General features: G+C 41.3%; 1 protein-coding gene across 1 annotated transcript; it reads right to left on the reverse strand.

The window, feature by feature from the left end:
• Positions 1–3,542: 3,542 nt before the first annotated feature.
• LOC128686867 (putative ammonium transporter 1) lies at positions 3,543–27,069 on the reverse strand. The gene is made up of 9 exons (XM_053774047.2): positions 25,974–27,069; positions 10,826–10,915; positions 9,960–10,187; positions 8,606–8,805; positions 7,514–7,750; positions 6,573–6,684; positions 5,964–6,200; positions 4,660–4,767; positions 3,543–4,239 (listed from the first exon to the last, which is right to left on the reverse strand). Exons 1-9 carry the CDS (start codon positions 26,131–26,133, stop codon positions 3,989–3,991), a joined length of 1,623 nt encoding a protein of 540 aa, XP_053630022.2. The 5' UTR covers positions 26,134–27,069; the 3' UTR covers positions 3,543–3,988.

The raw sequence follows: 27,069 nt of genomic DNA on the forward strand, positions 1-27,069 counted from the left end.
ACGGCGGCATTTCGGTCCCTCCTGGAGTAGTAATGGTGGTGGTGATGGTGGTGGATGTAGAATTAGCGGAACTGACACCTGTGGTTAATTTTCCCTGAGGGGTAATTTTCCCTGAGCTTGACAAAGCTCCTGGAGAGCGAAACGTTGCCACAATAAAATGTCACGTTAGTTGCACTTGTGTCCTTTTACTTTACATATTGTCGGTATTTCTACAAACATGTATACAACAGTCAAGTATGCTTGTGAATCACCTCTTCACTTCACACTCACCCAAGTTCTTGAGTTCATCAAGCCTCTACGTTTCACCTTCAATAACAAGACTAAACTATACCACCTATCTAGGAGCAGCTTCAAAAAATTTGAAAATGACTCGACTGCAAACCTGCCTCCTCAGCTACTCCTATAACTCCCACCTGTGTGCTGCTCTCGGATATGACCTAGCTACTCAAGATTCAAGACTCCAACTACCACAAGTTCGATGCAACAGATGCCTGCTATTCCTGTTCTCAAGTCTGTCCCACGATCGCCTTCGCTGCTGGGTTAAGCCCTGGCTCTATTTCTACGACTAAGAACACTCCTCTCCAGCGCTATGCTTCGTCTGTCCCGTCTTCCTCGTTCATCCCATTGGAATCTTACCTGCACTTGTTCGTTCGTTCGTTGCTAGAAGTGATAGTAGTAGTACTTGAGAGCAAAGGAACAGAAGAGCACTGCAGGAGATCTATTGGCCCACGCCAGGCAGGATAAGTGTTAGAGATGTAAGAATGAGTTACATTTCAAGGCGATGGAAAATGATACGTCTTAACACTAACAATTATCTCCCAGGAGGGGTGGGAGGCAGGGAAGGACTGCAGCAGGTCAACTAGCCCAAGCTAGGAACCGAAAGAAAGCAAGGAAGAGAAAAATCAGAATACAGGGAATGTAAAGAAAATACAGAAGAAAATGAGAGGGGCCAAAGGTCGGGTCAAGGCACGAGTGTTCAGAAGAGCATTTGATAAGCAAGAACCACGACCAAGATTCATGTTGGTAAAGTTGTGTTAGAGATGATTTGACAAGTAGATAGTTATCCAGGCACTGGATAGTATTCAGTCAGGTGACTCGCCAGGTCACTGAAATAAACTGTTTTAATAATACCAACATGTGAGTTTAGCTCTTAGTTATGATTATAATAATAATAATAATAGTAATAATAATAGGGAAGCTGTGATTTCGTGTATAGGGCAAGGAGAAATAACATCTTGTAGGAGTGAGGAAGAGCCAGTTGTGAGTGTGGGGGAAGTTCGTGAGGCAGTAGGTAAAATGAAAGGGGGTAAGGCAGCCGGGATTGATGGGATAAAGATAGAAATGTTAAAAGCAGGTGGGGATATAGTTTTGGAGTGGTTGGTGCAATTATTTAATAAATGTATGGAAGAGGGTAAGGTACCTAGGGATTGGCAGAGAGCATGCATAGTTCCTTTGTATAAAGGCAAAGGGGACAAAAGAGTGTAAAAATTATAGGGGGATAAGTCTGTTGAGTATACCTGGTAAAGTGTATGGTAGAGTTATTATTGAAAGAATTAAGAGTAAGACGGAGAATAGGATAGCAGATGAACAAGGAGGCTTTAGGAAAGGTAGGGGGGGTGTGGACCAGGTGTTTACAGTGAAACATATAAGTGAACAGTATTTAGATAAGGCTAAAGAGGTTTTTGTGGCATTTATGGATTTGGAAAAGGCGTATGACAGGGTGGATAGGGGGGCAATGTGGCAGATGTTGCAGGTGTATGGTGTAGGAGGTAGGTTACTGAAAGCAGTGAAGAATTTTTACGAGGACAGTGAGGCTCAAATTAGAGTATGTAGGAAAGAGGGAAATTATTTCCCAGTAAAAGTAGGCCTTAGACAAGGATGTGTGATGTCACCGTGGTTGTTTAATATATTTATAGATGGGGTTGTAAGAGAAGTAAATGCGAGGGTCTTGGCAAGAGGCGTGGAGTTAAAAGATAAAGAATCACACATAAAGTGGGAGTTGTCACAGTTGCTCTTTGCTGATGACACTGTGCTCTTGGGAGATTCTGAAGAGAAGTTGCAGAGATTGGTGAATGAATTTGGTAGGGTGTGCAAAAGAAGAAAATTAAAAGTGAATATAGGAAAGAGTAAGGTTATGAGGATAACAGAAAGATTAGGTGATGAAAGATTGGATATCAGATTGGAGGGAGAGAGTATGGAAGAGGTGAAAGTATTCAGATATTTGGGAGTGGACGTGTCAGCGGATGGTCTATGAAAGATGAGGTGAATCATAGAATTGATGAGGGAAAAAGGGTGAGTGGTGCACTTACGAGTCTGTGGAGACAAAGAACTTTGTCCTTGGAGGCAAAGAGGGGAATGTATGAGAGTATAGTTTTACCAACGCTCTTATGTGGGTGTGAAACATGGGTGATGAATGTTGCAGCGAGGAGAAGGCTGGAGGCAGTGGAGATGTCATGTCTGAGGGCAATGTGTGGTGTGAATATAATGCAGAGAATTCGTAGTTTGGAAGTTAGGAGGAGGTGCGGGATTACCAAAACTGTTGTCCAGAGGGCTGAGGAAGGGTTGTTGAGGTGGTTCGGACATGTAGAGAGAATGGAGCGAAACAGAGTGACTTCAAGAGTGTATCAGTCTGTAGTGGAAGGAAGGCGGGGTAGGGGTCGGCCTAGGAAAGGTTGGAGGGAGGGGGTAAAGGAGGTTTTGTGTTCGAGGGGCTTGGACTTCCAGCAGGCATGCGTGAGCGTGTTTGATAGGAGTGAATGGAGACAAATGGTTTTTAATACTTGACGTGCTGTTGGAGTGTGAGCAAAGTAACATTTATGAAAGGGTTCAGGGAAACCGGCAGGCCGGACTTGAGTCCTGGAGATGGGAAGTACAGTGCCTGCACTCTGAAGGAGGGGTGTTAATGTTGCAGTTTAAAAACTGTAGTGTAAAGCACTCTTCTGGCAAGACAGTGATGGAGTGAATGATGGTGAAAGTTTTTCTTTTTCGGGCCACCCTGCCTTGGTGGGAATCGGCCAGTGTGATAATAAAAATAATAATAATAATAATAATACCAACACCAGAGCAGTGTCTCCTGAGTGTAATACATGTTAATTAACCTTGTTTGCCATAATTTTTAACGTAGGTAAACAAAATGAACGTGTAGGTGTCAGTACCAATTGTTAGTGATTAATTAATAGTTTAGGTTAGATTGGGTTTGGTTGCGTTGGTACCTGTTTGTCCCCTCTGTGGACGTGCCTTGATAGGAGCGAAGGAAAGTTAAAGCAAGCCATTGGACCTATACTTCCCTTCCTTGAATCGAACCTGAATTCATCCCAATCCTCGGGCGCTGTTTGACCCCAACTGGTTTAAGGGAAAAAAAATGACAAAATTAATCCCTTGTATTAGGAATCTTTCCTACGAGACAAAATGAGACCACTGAACTTATTTTTAAAAAGTGCAGATTAATAAAGAATATCAGTGAAAACTATAAATTAAATATAAAAGGATATTAATAAATTGTTAAAATATCGATGTCTTTTAATAGATTCGATGTGCTTAAATTCAGATTTAGAAAGTATATAGAAATGCATTTGTTTAGCTGTAGCTATAGATAGGAAGAACAAACTGTCACGTATTGTAACTAACAAATACTTTTTAATGGTTTAAAAATAAGTTAAATCAGAAACCTAACTGGTAGTAGTCAGGTGTCAGTAAGACTAGCCTAGCGTGCGTCAGTAGGATTCTGATAAGTTCCAGTTTTTTGTTCTAATGTGGTTTTTATCTTTTAATAACTAAAAAGCAGACACGCTGAGAGACACGAAGGTTGAGGCTTTATCATACGTTCCCTTCAGGAGGAAGGAGGGAAGGGGCCTTTCTACTGGCGAAGGGCTCTTCGTCCATGAAATTTTGAAGTTACCCTTCTCTTCCATGGATAAACCTTGATTATTTCTTATTTCCTAGGCACTACACAACCGCCTACAGGTTCAGCACTTCGCTATGTTTATAATCATATTCCTTGGTGTCCCCTGGTGTCTTGCCAGTAATGGTGTCGTAGACGGGTTGCCGGGTCATCGTCACCAGGGTACACTTCATTCATTTTGGGACTGGCTGAGAAGTGGTAGGAGGGCGAGGGAAGTGCTAGGCGTGGTTGCCTAGGGTCAGAAAGTGTCCAGCATGCCCCATGTCCCGAACATGTAGCTGCGTACTGGAACTTACTCCGTCTAGGTTGTCTTGGCGCAGGCATGTTGGGCGGAAGATCTGTACAGTCGTGGATAGATGTCTTGTTTAAATATACTGAACAAAGTCATCAAATACCGAACATTAGTTATACGGGTAAAGCACACGTTAGCCTTTATATATTACAATGAGTTATGACACAGGCTCACAAATAAAAATATTACTGTGAAGAAAACTCCCTTTGATGCCTGTGAAGGGCTTTTGATCCAAGGAATTTAACCTACCTTCCCCTTCAGTCGAGTTTAATTGCAATCCGTTATTCATTTATTAGGCGTATAACACTTACCGGTTTATCGCTCCCCATAGAGGAGAGGTACAGAATACAGAGAACAATAAGGTAAGACGTAGTTAATGATTTACAAAATGTAAAAAATGTAAACATGCAATAAACGATAAGAGACGTTGAATACGGACAGGAAGATGGAAAACTGTGCAGCTTACATATATTGGCGTTGAGGTGTTCCTCAGCCTTGTTGGGGACTTTGTACTGATCTTCTAGCCAAGCTTCAGCTGGGTAGGCTGCTTCCCCATGCTTCAAGATGTCCAGCCCTGTTGTACACACACAACGCTTGATTATATAAAACAGACTTCATGAAAATGTTGTAAAGTATTCTCATAATTAACATTATAGGGGACTTTACAGTCTTAGTAAAGCCTCTGACAGTTTTGAAGAATTAGTTCAAATAGCATGCCTACAACACTATAACCTAAATGTTTGAAATAGGTACGATGTGTAACAGACAAACATATGAAAATAGACTTATAAGCCATTTCAAAAGTTACAAGAAAAATATATATTTTATCAATAAACCGGCCGTATCCCACCGAGGCAGGGTGGCCTAAAAAGAAAAATGAAAGTTTTTCTTTTTAAATTTAGTAATTTAAATAGGAGAAGGGGTCACTAGCCCTTTGCTTCCGGCATTTTAAGTCACCTCTACGACACGCATGACTTGAGGAGGAAGAATTATTTTCCGCTTCCCCATGATATATATATATATATATATATATATATATATATATATATATATATATATATATATAATATATACATATATATATTCAACAAACCGGCCGTATCCCACCAAGGCATGGTGGCCCAAAAAGAAAAACAAGTTTCTCTTTTTCAATTTAGTAATTTATACGGGAGAAGGGGGTACTAGCCCCTTGCTCCCGGCATTTTAGTCGCCTCTTACAACACGCATGACTTACGGAGGAAGAATTCTGTTCCACTTCCCCATGGAGATAAGAGGAAATAAACAAGAACAAGAACTAGAAAGAAAATAGAAGAAAACCCAGAGGGGTGTATAATGTATATATATATATATATATATATATATATATATATAAATATATATATATATATATATATATATGCTTGTACATGTATGTGTAGTGTGACCTAAGTGTAAGTAGAAGTAGCAAGACGTACCTGAAATCTTGCATGTTTATGAGACAGAAAAAAGGACACCAGCAATCCTACCATCATGTAAAACAATTACAGGCTTTCGTTTTACACTTACTTGGCAGGACGGTAGTACCTCCCTGGGTGGTTGCTGTCTACCAACCTACTACCATATATATATATATATTATATATATATATATATATATATATATATATATATATATATATATATATATATATATATATATATATATATATATATATATATCCTAGATTTAGAATTGCCCTAAGTTTGTATAATAAATAAACTTCAAACATACGACATTATTCCCGTGTCTTACCTCGTGTTTCCAGTTCTGGTGGTACCCTCAACATGTCCAGTTGTCTGAGAGAACCAAACAAAATGAGACACAGCCCACCACTCCAGCCCAAGATTGCCAGTGCTCCCACTATGTTCCAGGCTAGCACTTCTCCACTGCCACCGTATATAAGACCATCACTCTGAAAGATGGCCACAGCAACCAGACCCCACAAACCTCCTCCCATGTGTACAGCCACAGCATCCAGCGGGTCGTCAACTGGAAGAAAGAGATGCAGCTTACAGAGATAAAATAAAGTCCTCCAATATATACACCACTAGGAGTGATGGATAGAGCCTTCACCGCTCCGTGTGCTGAGTAAGCCACACTGGTTAAGTACTTTAAACGCACTTATAAACAAAACTTTTATTAGTTTAAATTACATGTACATATCAGTGATTTGATCTTGAAGTTATTATACTACTGTGTGCCTAAGTTAACAGACCTTGCAGTTCACATCGAATCAATTTCCGAGACCTAACTACAGTCTGACTGCCTCTACTTCTGCAAACGCGAGACGCAACTCAGAAAACTGGCTTCCTACATACATGTAGACAACCACCTGTACTGATCAAGAAGCATGAGACGCACCTCTCAGCTTGGGAAGAAGGAAGTGGATACCCAGGAACACTGCTCCAGCCACTAAGCCGATGACTACGGCTCCCCAGGGACGCACCACGTTGCACCCAGCACAGATGGATACCTGTGAAAGGAACGCAGCATTAACCACGCAGGAATACAATGAAGCGCTCTGAATACATAAAATTAGATGTAAAAGTTGAAACATGGTCACAGTGATAAAGAACATACCGGTAATAATGTTTTTTTCAAAGCTAATAGTTTAGTAACACGAGCATTCTGCTCACATCTTCCAGGAGACGTTTGATGATGAAGTCTCCTAGCAACACTTGCTGCTTTTGTTCAGTTAGTGATAAATAGTTACCTAGAAATTAGTCTGATCATATCTACACACCTCCCGAGATTCTCCCGAGTCGTTACAGCACTCGGGCTGCGGCCTGAATGGCTCAAATGGAGCTGAAAGACTCACCGCGCCCTTGTCATAGGGCTGCCCCTTCCATAGGGCTGTAAACGGTACTACACTTGACAAGAATGCTCATCGTGCCCGTGCCATAAGGCTGTAAACGGTACATCACGTGTACACACTCCGACACTTCTTCGGGAGCCACTGCCGGGTCATCACACGGTAAAAACCCGGGCCAGGACCCGTCCTAGCAAACCAATATGAATATTTTGGTCTGATATTGTGGTCTACATCCTGGGTGGATGAAACGAAAGCCATACACCCTGACTTTCTTGGGTTATTAATTAACCCTCCGGAGTTAATAATCCGAGTAAGGTCTCTAAAAACTAAAATCGGTTTAAATGAAGCAAGTGGATGAAAACTAGAGAAATTCACATTTTAGGACTAACAATACTATCATACAGCCTAAACAGTTAACACATTACTGACAATATCAAGTTTATGCTAGGCTGATATATGTATACAAGTCAACTATGATGTTGGGACCAACCATGCCAGTGAGGGAGCCATTAAGAGTCATGAGGAAGGACCAGGTTGAGGGTGAGCCACAGAGGCTAGAGCGGTAGATGAGCAACACAGCGACGCCTCCAGAACACCCAGAGAGCACAGTGTTGACCACAGCCCGGGCCACGGCTGCGCCATCTCCTTCCTGACTGATGGAAGCCTGGGAGCCTCCGTTGAATGCCAAGAACCCGAAGAGCAGGATGAAGCCTCCCAGAGCTGACAGCTGCAACGACAAAAATCATTATTGCAGCAAAATATTGCACTGCCGACAGTAGTCAAGAAAAGACGCACTACAAGCTTTTGTTGGGAAAACGTTTCACTCTATGTAGAGCTTTATCAGGTAATTATGATGTTATATAGAGCTTTTTTCCCAATGAAAAGTTCTGCAACGTGTCTTTACCATCATTGTGGAGATATTCTAGCTATCACTGTGAAGGTATCGTAGCTACTCTTGTAGATATCCTAAGATAACTTCATAAAAGTCGTTTTTATATATACTTCTTCCATGAAAGATTCTAATTTTTCACTTGTATACACACAAACACCACTCATATATACAATAATGCCTCTATTACGGTATATAAAGAACTAGGCTAAACACAACATTGTCACCGTACCTATAAATTTGTGTAGTGAGTGCAATATTTGGGAATGATAAAGATTTACCGAGTTATTTGCTGATTACTTTATATGACCCTCGCGGGTTTAGAATATAATCTTAATTTTCATTTAAGAAAAAAATAGATTTCATACTTTTAAAGGAATCAATTTTTTATGAGTTTAAAGTTCATTCTGTGGGACATTAAGTGAGCTTTTATCTTTACACGATGCGTCAAGTTATTGATGAGTGGAACAGACTTCCAAATAGCGTCATTGAGGAGACAATTTTGGATAGTTTTAAATAATCTATAGGTGGACGGGTACATGAGTGGGTGTCCACTGAACCTGCTTAGCATGGGCCAGTATGCCTACTGCAGTGTTCCTGTTCTTGTAACAGTGCTGTATAGCCCTTGTGGCTTAGCGCTTCTTTTTGATTATAATAATAATAATCTTGTAACAGTGAAGCTTAAGTACAAACCGGCAGAGAGTGTCCACGTATCTCCGAGGCGCTGGTGTCGAAGCGACCAAGTCTGGGTCCAAGAGTTACAGCTCCTACCAGCGCTGCCACGCCCCCAGTCAGGTGAACCACACCAGAGCCAGCAAAGTCCTGGTAGGGTAGATGGTAGAGCCAACCACGTTCAGACCATGCCCAGTGTGACACCACCGGGTACACCAACCCTGCAAACAAATCTTCATTAAACAACGAACAAACTTAACGTTTGTTAAACACAACAAACCAACTTAACGATTACTTGTAGCATTTTTCAAAGGTTTGGGGAGGCTGCGGGCCACCAGCAGCAACAGCCTGGTTGATCGGGCAAACACCAGATGAGCCTAGCCCATGGCCGGTCTCCGGGAGCAGAAAAACTCTCGAAACTCATCAAAGGTATATCAAAGGGTTTCTTACTGCTAGTGAGAGGGGCTCACGACTGAGGAATTGGACCTGTTCTCTTCATGGATCGAATCTGATTCTCACATTTCCCAGGCACTATATGATCCCAACGGATTTAACGCATCTCCAAAATAATAATCATAATTAGTTAATGGATGTAATGACTATCGACAACACGAAAATTATTCAAGCTATTCATGATCACCACCAGAAAAGATTATTTTAATCTCTAAAGTAGGGATTAAGTAAACCTTGATCATATATACTCTGAGAATCATACACATCTAGGTGTATATATACCGTGAAATAGTAAAGAGAAAGTTAAACGTGTGCGTGCTAAGGACTTGGATTGCCTGAGTGGCTAAGGCACACGTAGAATGCTTCCTCATGTGTTATCTCCAGTCTGATGCTTGCACGATCATGGAAATGCTTATTTTATTCTCTCCGTAAGGTGAGTGGATTTGATAATGATAATGGCGGCATCTTTCCTGGTGCGTGCATCCTGCATGTCTTCCACCTTCCTCTCCCTGGATATTATTCTCCCTTGCTCCCTCCCTATATTCTGCCTTCCATCCCTTTCCCTACATCATACCCTGCCTCCCTTAACCTACAACAAGCTCCTTTACTTTCACTACATTCTACCTTTATTCCCCGCCCTATCCTATTGTTTTGCCCTTTCCCTACATCTCACCCTCTCTTATCCTCCTCCATCCGCACCCTACCCTGCACCCTCCATATCTTACCCTCCTCCATCCTCATCTTACCCTCTCCATCTCTCCATCCTCCCCACTCCAAGAAACTGAAATATTTAAGATTCAGATATAGATACACGGAACTCTGATAACACTTACAATATGCAAGTTACAGGTGTGGAAATTGTCATGTGACCTCAATCAATTGGTTGCATAACGAGAGATGGAGAGAGAGAGAGAGCACTTACCTGTGAGAGCAACAGAGTAGATAAAGTAAGCGTTGAAAGAGCACCTCTCTGCCATGGAGCCGGAGACGATGGTGGCGGCCGTGGCGGCGAAAACGAACTGGAAGAACCAGAAGGCCATCATGTTGTCGTCCAGGCCGTAGGAGGCCCAGTATACAGTGCCACAGAAACTGTTCCCTTCACCGAACGCCAGTGGGAAGCCCACCAGCCAGTAGGCAAGACCTCCGAGTACTGTGGACAGAGGGACAACCAGGTCATTAGAGCTGTGTAGTGTCTGTCTCACAATTCCTTGATTTGAATAACCCTTAAGTGAAAATAAAATGGGCAGAGGGGTTAGTTTAAATCATAGTGAGTCATTAATTTGCAAATCTGCAATTCAGACTGTACAATAACATGGAGGAGGCTGTACTGACAATAAGAATGGTACCGGGAGGCAGTGAGAAACTCTTACCAGTACCGCAGTTCACCAGTTACTCCTGGTAGCCGGGCGCCATCACCGGGACTAAGTTATTGTCAATGAGAAGTTAAGTACACTTCATTACGGTTCACTTGATTCAATTTATATCCATAGTTGTTTTAATTTTCTATAATGTTTGCGTTAAACAGATGAATAATACAGGCATGCAGTAGCTATAATAGTGAACCTACAGTATCAGATTTTTTCATTCATTATTTGAACAATGCCAAACTGGATATATTACCCGAGAAAGAAAGGAAACAACTGATCAGCATGGCTAAGATAAGTGCAAACTAATGCATTACCTTTAACGTGAATGTATCCACGGAATTAGTTACCCTCTCTTGTATGACCCCTACAGGCTTAGTGCTTCCCCTTAAGAATACTAATGTAGCTATGGTGGATGGCTTACGGATATCGAGCATATTCTTGATGAGAATGTTGGTGGTGTTTTTGGACCTGACAGCTCCTGCCTCCAAGAACGCGAAGCCACACTGCAGCACTGAAACACGAGGAAGCAAATATAAATGTGCACGACTCACGAAATTGTAATAATGCAACTTGCTCGCCATGAGTTCAAACCTCCACCCGTTCCACGGTTTATTTGCAAGAATATATTTTGTTAAATATCTTGACAACTGCGATGCTGTGTGTTTAATGATGTTAATGGAGATATCCTGAAAAAGGTAACCAGCATAAACGAAACTAATATTTTTAACGCAGATTAGATAATACAGAGAATACATCAAATTATAAATACATAACACCGTAAAGTACTATTTCTAATACAGATGAAATAAGAGTATATATCTAAATCGTAAATAATGAACACAAGACTCATCAATCAGGAATAAGGATAAACTAACAGATGCAAGTTATCGCTGTGATCTTGCCCGTAGAGGGTATAGGGTTACTACTGCCCATGGGATGGGTATAGGGTGACTACTGCCCACATGATGGGTATAGGGTGACTACTGCCCATGGGATGGGTATAGGGTGACTACTGCCCACATGGGTATAGGGTGACTAATGCCCACATGATGGGTATAGGGTGACTACTGCCCACGTGATGGGTATAGGGTGACTACTGCCCACATGATGGGTATAGGGTGACTACTGCCCACATGATGGGTATAGGGTGACTACTGCCCACGGGATGAGTATAGGGTGACTACTGCCCACATGATGGGTATAGGGTGACTACTGCCCACATGATGGGTATAGGGTGACTACTGCCCACATGATGGGTATAGGGTGACTACTGCCCACAGGATGGGTATAGGGTAACTACTGCCCACATGATGGGTATAGGGTGACTACTGCCCACAGGATGGGTATAGGGTAACTACTGCCCACATGATGGGTATAGGGTGACTACTGCCCACATGATGGGTATAGGGTGACTACTGCCCACATGATGGGTATACGGTGACTACTGCCCACATGATGGGTATAGGGTGACTACTGCCCACAGGATGGGTATAGGGTAACTACTGTCCACATGATGGGTATAGGGTGACTACTGTGTGGAGAAATTTTCTCCAGGAGGGGGGTATCAGCCCCCTACAGCCCTTTCAGCCCTGAGGGGCCACTCAGAAGGGGCGAGCGTCTTGTTTACTGCTAGAGTGAGTAATTGATCACAGATGCTATGCCACGTAGTCAAATGACCTCTGCTCCTTGCAGCGGTGTTGCAACGTGTATTTTTATAAGAGACAGTACATCTCTTACTTAGCAGGACAATTAAGGAAAATCCTGCTCCCACTTTATTACCATAGTAAAACTAGTGTACATTGTTGTCTATGATTAAGACAGCAAGAAACAAACATTCTGCTTTGCTTCATCGAGGAGGTGACAAGGATGCAAGGTACTAGGTCATCGTTTTTTTTTTGTGCTGGGGGCAGTGACGGGATGGAGCCCTGTGGCGTCTGGGGCAGACTATCTTTGACTCTACTACAGGATAACCAACAAAGAACACTGATCTGTGCGTTAGTGTGAATAAAGTGTCTCGCAAAACACGATAAACATAAGAGAGGTGTGATCAGCTTCTCTTGTGATACATTGTGAAAAATAAAGACAAATCTTGTGGAACATAGTGTACCAGTGTGCGTTTCCTAGACAATGGAAGACGTGGACATCCAAGGACACTTCAGCTTCTATCAAGTCACCGATATCTGTCGAAGGTGTTGAGAACACCATAGCTCACGTTACAAAGAGCAAGGTATGTTACGAATTTCTTGTAGATCGGGGGATTGCGCAATTCTTGAGTCACAAGGAGTTTGTAATCAACCTATAATCGGCAGTAAGGTGTGGACTTTTGAGTCCAAACAAGTAAGTATTTCGTCAGCCATCATCGAATGAAATATGCTGGCATAACACCCCCTAGGGGTAATTTATACTTACAAATTGTATCTCTTGACAGCCCACTGTTGTGATGGTTTCGACAGCTTCTAGACCTCGTCTGCAGGGGCGGCTGTGTAGACGATTTGCTGTCATTTATCAGCTAAGTGTTCATTATATATAGTATAATAAACACAGCAGGTAAGGCCAAATTCTCAACAGAGTTTTGGTCGTGCTCGAACCGGATAAAGACCACACTGTGGTCCAAATATGTTGTACTACAGTGTACAAATAACCTATGAGCCAAGGTCCTTCGAAAAAAGCTGTAAAACTAGTGTTTTACAATATAAATCAGTATAAATGAGTCCCTCCAGACTCAATCACAGAGAATGGGCAGCCAAAAGAAAACGGGCGCTCACCCAGCGTTCACCCAACGAAAACGGGAGCTGGGTGACTCACCCAACAAGAAGACGGGGGATGGTATCCTGCACCCTCCATCAACTGCTCCAATCTGGAGAAATCGCTGATTAATACAACACCACCAAGTGATGTTGTTTGTCTGAGTGTATATATACACATAGTGTTTATAATGTTTATAGACAGAAATTAAGAGACAAGATTGTGTTAAAGTTTGTTTCTTATAGATCTACCTGTTATATTAAAGGAACTTATATATAAAGTGTAAGCTTTCAAATATATTAACAGTGAAATTTATATATGTGTAAGTAATATTCACGTGTGATTTACAGTTATACAGTGACATAGTGTATAGTGAATGAAGTGTATAACGTTATTTACGATTAATCATCATGGGCAGGCTGACACCGCAAACTCTAAGCCATAAACACCAGACACATGTACCCTGTACCCTTCATGGTCATTGACCCTGAGGTTAAGCTTAGTGGGTCAGTAGTGTCTGACTCGATTATTGCTGACTTAAGCATAACAAAAACTCAGCTGTTTATAGCAGTACAGTGTTTTATAAACACTCTAAGTGTGGTGCTAGAATTTTCAGTATACCATTAAAATGGCTTGTTTGAAAACTCAGTTTCAGTCTTTACAGACTAAGATTACACAATTAGAAAATCTAATTTCAGTCTGTCTAGGATTAACTCAAGATACAAACATAGATTTTGATGATCTTGAGGTCAAGTTTGAATTATTTACACAACGTCTGGAAATAATTAATTCAGACTATACACATTATGAAAATAAATTTCTTGAATCAGATCCATCTGAGGATGAAATTAAAAATGTTTTGGATACTTTTAGTGATCAACAATTAAGGTGGACAGGAGTACAGGCTATCTGCCGTAAAACTCTGTCACAGAGACCTACTGTAACTAGTGATCAAACACCTGTTACACCTGTAACAACAACAAGTGTCCCATTACCAAGCTTACCTACATTGTCATTACCTATTTTCCAAGGTCATAATTATGAAGAATTCATTAGTGGTTTTCAATCCATAGTAAATTCACGAACTGACATAGATGAGATTGCTAAGTTCAATTACCTTAAATGTCTTGTGAAGGGAGAACCCTATGAACTGATTAAGTCATTTCCGGTGGTTAAAGGTAATTATCAAATAGCCTTACGTGTCTTAGCAGACAATTACTTCGATGCTGACAAGGCCAGAGTTAGACATGCAGTCTTAATATCAAGCTTGAAGCCACCCAAACATTGTTTTTCAGACTTACAGGCATTTAGAATTACATTAGACAATAGTCTCAGATCTCTAGATGCTAAATATGACCTAAGACAATGTGATTGGTTTATCAGTGGTATTGTACAAGATAAGTTGTCACCACAAACTATTGAACGATTAAATATTATGTTCAATAAACGCTATTTCACTTGTGAGGAAATTAGCAATGGTTTACAAACAATAGTTTCATGCATGCAAGCAACGAGACAATATGAAAAATCCACGAATCCCGTGGATAATAAACCTTCAACTCAGTATAAAAAGAGTATAACTACTCCCACTAAACCACATAATGGGAAATCCCATATAGGCATTTATCAAGCTGTGAATACAATAGACAGTAAACAGACTGTCATACATAAACGTACTCCAAAATGTGTACTTTGTGATGGAACACATTGGGCACAGTATTGTAATCAATACACATCAATGGAGGCACGTAAACAACGTGTTCATCAGCTGAAAAGATGCATCAAGTGTTTAGGTGAACACAAGGGAGGAAAATGCTCACTGAAGAAGTGTTTTAAATGCAAGGGTATGCATCATACAGCATTATGCCCAAATACTTTTGCTGAACAGCAGCAGACTTCCACAGAATCAGGAAGTCAACAAGCAACAGCATTAAATGTGAGAGATAAGTTTAAAGCAACTGCTCTCCCGATAGCTCGAGTTGAGTTATCTAATAAATTACACAAAACCAATGTGCTAACACTATTTGATCAAGGCTCACAAAGGTCCTTCATAAGAAGAACAGTGTTGCAGAAACTGAATAAACAACCCTATGCCAAAATACAGTTAGATATAGCTGGGTTTTTCCACAATTCTGGTAAACAGACATATGACCTAGCCAAAATCACTGTTGGTCTAGGAAACAGGAAAAAGACAGTAGAAGCTGTGGTAGTAGATGATTTGCGTAAGTCTGTGCAGATCCAGGGATTAAAAGAAACAGTTGCAGCACTGAAAGCAGCTAAGGTCAAGTTAGCCTGTCCGGACATACAGACGGACACAATTAGTCCAATTGATTTAATCATTGGAAGTGATTATTATCACTGTTTTGTGCAAAATATAGTAAGTAAACATGATGTTCACTTGCTGAAAACAGCAGGAGGCCACATGATATGTGGTCCTATTCCCTCTCAAAGTGGGAAAGAAGCTGATATTGATTCAGTGGAAAATGTACTAGTTACGAGAATAACCGCTGATCATGTACCACAGCAAAAATTATCATTACTGGAAGAAATGAATGAACCAATTGATAAGTTGTGGGATTTAGATGCGATAGGTATTGATGTAAATAAACCAAGCCCACAAGAGTCTCAGACTTATAACCAATATTTGGACACTGTCAAATATAAAGATGGACAGTATTGGGTTAGGTTACCATGGAAATTAAATCCACCACATCTGCCTAGCAATTATCGCATGGCTTTCGGACAGATGAAAGCACAAATACATGAGCTCGGGAAGAATCCAGAGCTACTGACTGTCTATGATAATATCATACAAGAACAGTTGGACAATAAATTCATTGAGGAAATAGTCGAAGATAAGTTGAAGACAAACGCTCATTATCTCCCGCACCATGGAGTCAGAAAAGATTCTGAAACCACTCCACTACGTGTTGTATATAATTGCAGCGCACGTGCAAATAAAGATGTAGCAAGTCTTAATGACTGTCTGATGACCGGACCCTCACTAACTGAGAAGCTGGGAGACGTGCTTATGAAATTTCGCACAAACCCATATGCCTACACGGCTGATATTTCCAAGGCTTTCTTAAGAGTAGGACTACAGGAAATAGATAGAGATTATACTCGATTCTTGTGGCCTGAAAATCCACATGATCCTCAAAGTCCTGTGAAAACTTATCGTTTCAAATCAGTATTATTTGGTGCAACATCCTCTCCATTCTTACTAGAAGCTACTCTAAATACACATTTGAAGAAATCTGAAAGTCCCTTCAAAGAAGTCTTAAAGAAAAGTTTCTATGTGGACAATCTTCAAGGTACTGTATATAAAGAGGAGGATTTGAAATCCTTATACAGAGAAGCTAACAAGGAGATGAAAGAAGCAAATATGCCTCTAAGGATGTGGAATACAAATTCAAAGCAATTAAGGGAACTTATCAAAGAAGATTTCCCTGAAACTGAAATTCCTGATTGCAACAATATGCTGGGACTTAATTGGAACACACAGGAAGATACTTTGAGTCTCAAAAGGATAAATAATAAATCATGCAGTACACTCACTAAACGTAGTTTACTGTCAGAGGTATCACAATGTTTTGATCCTCTAGGACTCGTCTCACCAATTACCATAAAGGGTAAAATGCTTATGCAAGATGCATGGAAGCTCAAAATTGGATGGGATGAGAACTTGCCTCTAGAAATGAGTCAAGCATGGGATGAAATATCCAAGGAATTTAAGCAACTTCATCAAATTAAATTTCCCAGACAAATAGGTCAAGAGGGAAACAATTACACATTACATGTGTTCTGTGATGCGTCAACCAGAGGTTATGGCGCTGTAGCTTACATGAGTAATGCTGAAGGAAGTACACTAATTACTTCAAAGGCCAGGGTAGCACCCTTGAAGGTCAGAACAGTACCACAATTGGAACTGACAGCACTCTATGTAGGTACAAAATTAGCTGTCTATCTCAACAAAGTACTTGATCATCTCACTATTGAGAAAACCGTGATCTGGAGTGATAATGAAGCAGTGGTTAAGAAATAATAAGAGTAAGTTGGTCTATGTACAGAACAGAGTAGCAGAAATAAAAGAGATGCAGAGAGATTATCTCTTTCTTCACGTCTCTACCCAAGAGAATCCAGCTGACATGTTGTTACGTGGTGTCCCACTCAAGAAATTTGTGAATAATAAATTATGGCTCCACGGACCGAACTGGCTCTCTGATGAAAATAACTGGCCTCAGCAAAAAGCTCACATTATGCCAGAAGAAACAGTCTGCTTGAACACAGCAGAAATAAGTTGTGTAAATACTGCAGACACAACAGAAATAGTCATTGATGGATCTAATTACTCATCTTTGGGTAAAATCTTAAGAGTTACAGCTCTTGTCTTTAAATTCATTAAAGGAATTAAACCTGATTATGAATGTCTTGAACCCATTAAATACTGGGTGAAACTAATACAGAAAGATGTTTTCTCTACAGAACATAAATTTCTAGAAACACAAGATAAATCCCCAAAGAAACCTGTCATGATTAATTCTTTAGGACTTTATCTCGACTCAGAAAAGATTATAAGATGTCGAGGAAGAATTCATAATTCTTCACTACCTAAAGAAGCCATACATCCAATATTGATCCCCAAGAATCATTGGCTAACAAAACTGTGCAAAACGCCCACAGTAACGTGTTACATGGTGGGGTAGCTGACACACTTTGTCATATACGACAATCTTACTGGATACCTCAAGGTCGACAAAGTGTGAAAAAACAAATAAAGGACTGTATTACTTGTCGTCACTACGATATGCGAGTATGTCAGTATCCAGGTCCACCTCCATATCCCTCTGAAAGAGTTTGTCATGTCACTCCATTTGAGGTGACAGGTGTAGATTACACTGGACCAATAATTTTAACCAAAACAGTTGACAAAGTTCCCATCAAGGTGTACATCTGTTTGTTCACTTGTGCTACAACTAGAGCAGTACATCTAGAAGTAGCCACGGACATGTCTGCTGAAACTTTTATCAAATTATTCAGAAGATTTGCAGCCAGAAGGGCATGTCCCAGACTGATGATTTCAGACAATGCAACGAACTTTGTTGCTGGTGCTGCTTATATAAGCAAGATCTTTGATCAACCAGAAGTACAACAGATGCTGAATCAACGCAGATGTCGTTGGAGATACATTCCTCCTAAATCTCCATGGCACGGCGGATTTTATGAAAGAATGATCGGCATTGTAAAACGTTGTTTAAGGAAGACTCTTCATCGTCAGAGAATAGACTTAGAAGAATTCCGTACAGTTGTGACTGAAATAGAAAATAGAGTCAACAACAGACCTCTAACTTATGTTACCGATGATCTGGACAATTTAGAAGTGTTAAGTCCATCTCATTTACTCCATGGCAGAAGGCTCGAACCTGTTCCTCCCATGAATGATAAAGAAATCATAAAGGATCCTACTTATTTCGAACCTGAGAAACTCAGACGTAAATTCAAACACCTTAATAAAGTGATTGAATGTTGGGAGAAAATTTGGCAAGAAGACTATCTCACCTCATTGAGAGAACACTTCTATGGAGCTGGTGTTCCTGAAAATCATAAGTCCTTAAGACCTGGTGACATAGTGATTATTGACAATGATGGTCCGAGGTCCCAATGGCCACTTGGAAAAATTGTGACCATATATCCTGATGCAAATGGAATCATCAGGACAGTTGATGTTTTGAGCAAAGGTGTAGTGAATAAGCGGACAATAAACAAACTAGTGCCATTAGAATTACACAGTGTTGAAAACAAAATTAGTGATTCTCCAGAAACCACACAGACTAAAGCTGTTCAGAAAAGACAAGCAGCAGTGGTGGCGAGTGAGAAAATCAAATTAATGTTAAGTGATGAATAGTTCACCTGCAGCGAACCTCCGCCGCCCCCCAGTGTGGAGAAATTTTCTCCAGGAGGGGGGTATCAGCCCCCTTCAGCCCCCTACAGCCCTTTCAGCCCTGAGGGGCCACTCAGAAGGGGCGAGCGTCTTGTTTACTGCTAGAGTGAGTAATTGATCACAGATGCTATGCCACGTAGTCAAATGACCTCTGCTCCTTGCAGCGGTGTTGCAACGTGTATTTTTATAAGAGACAGTACATCTCTTACTTAGCAGGACAATTAAGGAAAATCCTGCTCCCACTTTATTACCATAGTAAAACTAGTGTACATTGTTGTCTATGATTAAGACAGCAAGAAACAAACATTTTGCTTTGCTTCATCGAGGAGGTGACAAGGATGCAAGGTACTAGGTCAGCGTTTTTTTTTTGTGCTGGGGGCAGTGACGGGATGGAGCCCTGTGGCGTCTGGGGCAGACTATCTTTGACTCTACTACGAGTGACACTGACGCCAGGATAACCAACAAAGAACACTGATCTGTGCGTTAGTGTGAATAAAGTGTCTCGCAAAACACGATAAACATAAGAGAGGTGTGATCAGCTTCTCTTGTGATACATTGTGAACAATAAAGACAAATCTTGTGGAACATAGTGTACCAGTGTGCGTTTCCTAGACAATGGAAGACGTGGACATCCAAGGACACTTCAGCTTCTATCAAGTCACCGATATCTGTCGAAGGTGTTGAGAACACCATAGCTCACGTTACAAAGAGCAAGGTATGTTACGAATTTCTTGTAGATCGGGGGATTGCGCAATTCTTGAGTCACAAGGAGTTTGTAATCAACCTATAATCGGCAGTAAGGTGTGGACTTTTGAGTCCAAACAAGTAAGTATTTCGTCAGCCATCATCGAATGAAATATGCTGGCATAACACCCCCTAGGGGTAATTTATACCTACAAATTGTATCTCTTGACAGCCCACTGTTGTGATGGTTTCGACAGCTTCTAGACCTCGTCTGCAGGGGCGGCTGTGTAGACGATTTGCTGTCATTTATCAGCTAAGTGTTCATTATATATAGTATAATAAACACAGCAGGTAAGGCCAAATTCTCAACATACTGCCCACAGGATAGGTATAGGGTAACTACTGCCCACATGATGGGTATAGGGTGACTACTGCCCACAGGATGGGTATAGGGTGACTACTGCCCACATGATGGGTATAGGGTGACTACTGCCCACATGATGGGTATAGGGCGACTACTGCCCACATGATGGGTATAGGGTGACTACTGCCCACAGGATGGGTATAGGGTGACTACTGCCCACATGATGGGTATACCTGGAGTTTACCTGGAGAGAGTTCCGGGGGTTAACGCCCCCGCGGCCCGGTCTGAGACCAGGCCTCCTGGTGGATCAGAGCCTGATCAACCAGGCTGTTGCTGCTGGCTGCACGCAAACCATCATACGAGCCACAGCCCGGCTGATCCGGAACTGACTTTAGGTGCTTGTCCAGTGCCAGCTTGAAGACTGCCAGGGGTCTGTTGGTAATCCCCCTTATGTGTGCTGGGAGGCAGTTGAACAGTCTCGGGCCCCTGACACTTATTGTATGGTCTCTTAACGTGCTAGTGACACCCCTGCTTTTCATTGGGGGGATGGTGCATCGTCTGCCAAGTCTTTTGCTTTCGTAATGAGTGATTTTCGTGTGCAAGTTCGGTACTAGTCCCTCTAGGATTTTCCAGGTGTATATAATCATGTATCTCTCCCTCCTGCGTTCCAGGGAATACAGGTTTAGGAACCTCAAGCGCTCCCAATAATTGAGGTGTTTTATCTCCGTTATGCGCGCCGTGAAAGTTCTCTGTACATTTTCTAGGTCGGCAATTTCACCTGCCTTGAAAGGTGCTGTTAGTGTGCAGCAATATTCCAGCCTGGATAGAACAAGTGACCTGAAGAGTGTCATCATGGGCTTGGCCTCCCTAGTTTTGAAGGTTCTCGGGAGGCCAAGCCCATGATGACACTCTTCAGGTCACTTGTTCTATCTAGGCTGGAATATTGCTGCACACTAACAGCACCTTTCAAGGCAGGTGAAATTGCCGACCTAGAAAATGTACAGAGAACTGCCCACATGATGGGTATAGGGTGACTACTGCCCACATGATGGGTATAGGGTGACTACTGCCCACATGATGGGTATAGGGTGACTACTGCCCACATGATGGGTATAGGGTAACTACTGCCCACAGCATGGGTATAGGGTAACTACTGACCACAGCATGGGTATAGGGTAACTACTGCCCACAGCATGGGTATAGGGTAACTACTGCCCACAGCATGGGTATGGGGTGCATGGTGGGGCTAGCCAATCATTATCCACAATTGACAGGTTAATATTATTATTATTTATTATAATCAGAAAGAAGCGCTAAGCCACAAGGACTATACAGGACAGGTTAATAAATATAAATCAAATAATTATTGACAAAGAAAACGGAATAAAATAAGGGATGACTACAGAATTCACGTGATGCACTGTAACACTTTACAAATTATGGCTTTCCTTGGTATCCATGTGTCATTCTTCCTTCACAGATACAATACAAAGTAGGGAAGAGTATTCCCCTTAATTATACACACACGTTATTTACGTCTTCCTCAAGGACAGTAAAATATAGGTGATAAAACAGGACGCTTGGATGAGTACAGAAAGACTGCCGAATACGTGTTACCTTCCTCAGCCACTGTGATCCCAGGAGACATTACTACAGCGGAGTTTACCCCTATGCTACTGAAGGGCTTTTGATCCAAGACACTAGAACTACCCTCCACGTGGATGACACCTAATTCCCCGGGCGTCGTATTATCCTTACGGGTTAAGTTAAAGGGCTCCGTGGTCTGGTGGCAAAAGCTTTCGCTTCACATGCTGAGGATTCGGGTTCGATTCCCGGTGGGGTGGAAACACTCGATGCGTTTCCTTACACCTGTTGTCTTGTTCACCTAACAAGTAGGTACCTGGGTGTTAGTCGACTGGTGTGGGTCGCATCCTGGGGGACAAGATTGAGGACCCCAGTGGAAATAAGACGGACATTTCCCTCGATAACGCACTGCCTTTCTTGGGTTATCCTGGGTGGCTAACCCTCCAGGGTTAAAAATCCGAGCAAAATCTTATCTTAAAGGCTATCGACTACACTAGGGTCAAGGCTGCACGTAATATTTTCGTCACTAGGCAAGAATAATACCTAAAATATGGATTAAAGTCAACTCTCAGCATATACACGCTGAGAACCCCTTACTGGTTTATCTCTTCCCTAATAATCCATAGATTATGCCTTTATAATAATAATATTATTATTATTATTACCACCTCGAGATCATCAGATCACTAAGTGTCTGGAATTATACAATGAAATAGTGATAATGGAGTACAAGATGTGAATACATAACCTGTGAGGACAGGCATCATTACTGTGGTTGAGCAACCTCGAATGATGTGTAAATCTTCCTAGCCAAGGCTGAGTCCACGTGAGCATTCATCCAGTTACTGGCCACACCTAATGGTGCTTAACATGACTGACCGAGCGACGAGAAAGTCATCTACAGCGCCCAGTATAATATGCCAGGAATCAGTAAAGCGTACTCCTGTGCATCAAGGAGTACCTCAGGGAAGAGATGTCAGATTTGGGAAGAGTAACTAGCGGGGTCCCACAGGGATCGGTATTAGGTCCAGTTCTGTTTCTGGTGTATGTGAATGACATTATAGATGGGATTGAATCATGTGTATCCTTGTCCGCGAATGATGTAAAACTACTGAAGAAAAATATAATCATGAAAAACTGCAAGATTGACTTAAACACCATGAATGTAAGTATATGAAGACAGGGGAAGGGACAAGACCGGACTCAGAGTAAAGACTTGGGAGACAGAGGCTGTAGATTTCACTCATCGAGAAAGATCTAGAGGTCACAGTAGTGCCTGGCATATCACCAGGGAACTATATGAGCCGAATAACCTTTGCAAGCAAATTCTCGTCTGGTAAATATTAAGAATAGTCTTCAGGGGTATTGATCCAGTCAGTTGCAGCTTCCCTTCCCTTCCTCCGATTAAACCTGATTACCCTTCCAATTCAGTTGTATGTTGACCTTGACACGTGTAGCCTTTTCTCATGACTAATAATAATAATAATAATGGATATTTGGAGAGGCTACCTATTGCCCACAAGGTTAAAGAGAGAGAACATAAGAATGGAGGAACACTGCAACAGGCCTACTGGCCTATACAAAGCAAAATATCAAGCTATCCAATAGTGAAACGTCTGAGAAAACTTGTGTTTAACTTCTACACGACCAGCAAACCCTTTCAATAAATTTCATTAATAGAATGAAAGTTAAAGACTTTAGATTAGTAACCCTGGAGAATTAATAATCCAGGGTAACCCAAGAAAACCTTGGTAATAGATACCAACAAATTGGTTTAGAAAGACACGTTTCGGTCCTGGGACCTTGATTACTTCAAGGTTCCACGACCGATACGTTTTCCAATAAATATGTCCTAGTGTTTGCTCACGTGTCTTTCTAAACCAAGCAATGTGACTTATTTCCACTGGAAGTCTATTTTAGGTCCACCCGCAGGATGCAGCTCACAACACTTTACTAACTTCTAGGTATTTACTACCAAGCATTAGGACATCTCTGGATGCGAAAGGCACTTTAGATTCCTGATTACCAGAAACCTGGAACAAAGGTAGCAGTACCCAAGTGCTTACTATAACGCTAAAATGGAGATAAAATTTATAAAATACCGACCCGATGGAAAAATAAACAAATGCAGATGATGTGATCAGTAAAGGATCACATTATACTGCATCTGTGTTTTTCCATAAAGCTGAAATAGAGAAATAGTATAGGTATAATTGGAAGATAGGCATACACAAAGGAGATATAAAGGCTTTTGAGGATATCCCGTCAAAGAAAAGAATCGATATAATGGTTCAAATTGATAAGTTTATATTTATAAAGGATATAGGAAATAGAGTAGTCGATGAGCGGAATAGTCTACCTAGTAGTCAATGAAACTACAACTTTGGATAGCTTCAAATATAGGTTAGATGAATACATAAGTGCTAGGGGTTGGACGAGTTAATAGTTATCAAAGCTTATTCCTTGGGTAGCATTGGAAATGTGTTGAGCATATATATTTGTTAGTGAGTTTGGGTTTGACAACCTGCCTAGCTGTATTCTTTTGCAGATTGATGGACTGAACACATCGACTCTAGGCTGAGGGACTTATTACCTCAAACTCCTCCTCCTCTTCACCATTCTCCTTTGTATGGACTGGTGAAGTCACTGTGTGGCGAAACGTTTCCTGAATTAAGATACCAAAGTGTTGTACATGTGTCTTAATTTATCAACTTGTCGGTTCTCTGAACCATTTATCTACATAGGCCAGTAGGCTTGCAGCAGTGTTCCACCTTATGTTTTTATGTATTGCACGCGAACTTATGTAGCAGTACCACTCATTGTGAGAATGAACAGCACATTGCCAGTAATAGTTAATACAACCAGTATTGTAAAAAAAAAATATTACTTTGCAACTGAGATTTTTTTGTTACTGGAATACACGAAACACTGACCTTTGTTGAACATCACTTTGATCCCTTTGCTGATTTCTTCCCATATATGTGAACACTTTGTTGTAGTTCCGAGAGAAGACGGGTAGTAGGATTATCTTTTTATATATAGGTAGGATTTTTGCCCCGATGGCCTACTAGAGTGTCTCACAACTTCCTTCTTCCCCGAGGGTAGAAATTAATGTGCAGTGCCACTCATCGAATGAGTCAACATACCACCATAATAACCACATTTCAGACCAGTTAGTATAGTAAAAACAGTATTACCTTGTACCTGAAAGATTTGTTGTTAATGAAATACGTGCAGTGAGGCTGCGTCTTTTATAAACTTTCTTTTTGGTTACATTGAATGATGTCATACATCATCCATGAATGTTTTGGTTAGGAATATGGTGTGTACTAACTTATTTGTGGTTGTATGGGTTGATTCTCAGACCATGGCCGTGTCCATTAACTTGCCACCATTCTGATTCACTCTTTCTTAGCCTCGTGCCCCCCTCCCCGTCCTCTCTCTCTATTGTACCCATTATGTCTTCTGTTGTGGTTCAGCCGAACACTACAATTGTCGAGTAACGTCACTGAGGCGAATACTTTGATTATATTAGGTCGGACAAATACACAGTGGGAGTTTATAACAAGCTCACAAATTGTGGGCATGTTATGATTTTTTCCCATTAACTGCATACTGACTCTTCATGGGAATAGTTGGTTGTAAGACTACGATACCTAACATGGCCCAGTATAGCCTCATGCTAGGTAGGGTTTACATTGAAAGTACACATAAGGTAGAGGAGATTTGTTACCTTACATTAGGAGTATACATAACTGAGTGCTCATCTTTTCGTGTGTGTACTAATGCTCACTTCACCACCTGTATGATCCGCAAAATAGTATATAAAAGCTCATCCCAGGAACATATATATTTACACTTGACAACACGTGTTCTATTGCTAGTATGATTTGTTAGAGATTTATTTGGAGCGTCTTTGAGCATAGCACAGAGACAGGTGTTTGAACAAGGGCAGTGTTTTTTTTTTTTTCATATTTTGTGAAAGCTTCTATTGTTTGGTTTCAGGAATGTGGATGGTGAAACAGATTATCCACGCCAGTCTTTGTGTGTGTACTCACCTAGTTGTGGATTGCAGGGGTCGATTCACAGCTCCTGGCCCTGTGTGTGTGTGTGTGTGTGTGTACTCACCTAGTTGTACTCTCCTAGGTGTGGTTGCAGGGGTCGATACATAGCTCCTGGCCCCGCCTCTTCGCTGGCCTCTACTGTGCGTGTGTGAGAGAGAGAAATACAAGCATTTATTAAGGTACTCACGGGTTATTAAGATCCCAAAAACTATGAGGAAGATCATGTCCATGTTCTTCTGGAGACAAGCCAGTGCCTCGGACTCTGACAGTGTCAGAGGCGAGGGAGGTACAGTGGGCGTGGGTTGTGTAGCTGGTGTGGGCGGTACATTGGGTAACGGCAGCGCCATACCGGATACAATTCAGAAGTTTTGTGCCACTAAATCTAACATCTGAGGCGCTTGACGCGTAATATGATTTGTGTACGAAACTCGCTATAATACAACACTCTTTCCTATTTGTTAATCAATTAGGATAGAAGGAAATTAAAATTATTAGTTACTGGTAGTTCTAAAAGAGTCGTAAATTCTAGCTACTTGTTCTGGGTGTTTCTTAGTTCTAGGTCCGCGTTAGTTTTAAGTAATTCTTAATTCCAAGTGTTTCTCTGTTCCAGGTTCTTAGTTCCAACTGCGTCTTAGTTCATGTTCTTCTTAGTTCCACGTTCTTCTTAGTTCCATGTTCTTCTTAATTCAAACTGCTTCTTAGTTCATGTTCTTAGTTCCAGCTGCTGTGTAGTTCCAGGTTCGTCCTGGTTCCAGCTGCTGTGTAGTTCCAGGTTCGTCCTGGTTCCAGCTGCTGTGTAGTTCCAGGTTCGTCCTGGTTCCAGCTGCTATGTAGTTCCAGGTTCGTCCTGGTTCCAGCTGCTGTGTAGTTCCAGGTTCGTCTTGCTTCCAGCTGCTGTGTGGTTCCAGGTTCGTCTTGGTTCCAGCTGCTGTGTAGCTCCAGGTTCGTTCTGGTTCCAGCTGCTGTTAAAAGGCCCCAAGTTTCTTCTGGTTGGTCGCCAAGTTCCTCAACATAACATTAGGTCAGTACCGAGAACGCTTAATAAATTACGCTATTTGTGTATTTTTCCACAACAATTCTTAATTTTTAACAATGTAAAACAATGGTTACGAAACAACACAAAATGGAACATCAGATTATTATATGTATAGAAATTTGGAAACAAAAAAAGTGCGACTAATGGATTGTATTAGGCTACAAAAAACTATTGAATATGGTGAAATAATTGTAAGAATTATGATATCGCAAACAAATCAAGAGACGATTATGAGTTAAGAGCGACG

This window comes from Cherax quadricarinatus, chromosome 7 (genome assembly GCF_038502225.1).
Source record: "Cherax quadricarinatus isolate ZL_2023a chromosome 7, ASM3850222v1, whole genome shotgun sequence".
NCBI lineage: Eukaryota > Metazoa > Arthropoda > Malacostraca > Decapoda > Parastacidae > Cherax > Cherax quadricarinatus.

Bases quoted from the DNA above. Each gene is read 5' to 3' on its own strand.
- LOC128686867 (XM_053774047.2), bottom strand. From the start codon at position 26,133: ATGGCGCTGCCGTTACCCAATGTACCGCCCACACCAGCTACACAACCC. The intron at 10,916-25,973 runs GTGAGTACCTTA...CTCGTGTTTCAG, and splicing joins TTTTGGGATCTTAATAACCC to TGCTGCAGTGTGGCTTCGCG. The intron at 6,685-7,513 runs GTTGGTCCCAAC...TTCCTTTCACAG, and splicing joins ATGGCTCCCTCACTGGCATG to GTATCCATCTGTGCTGGGTG.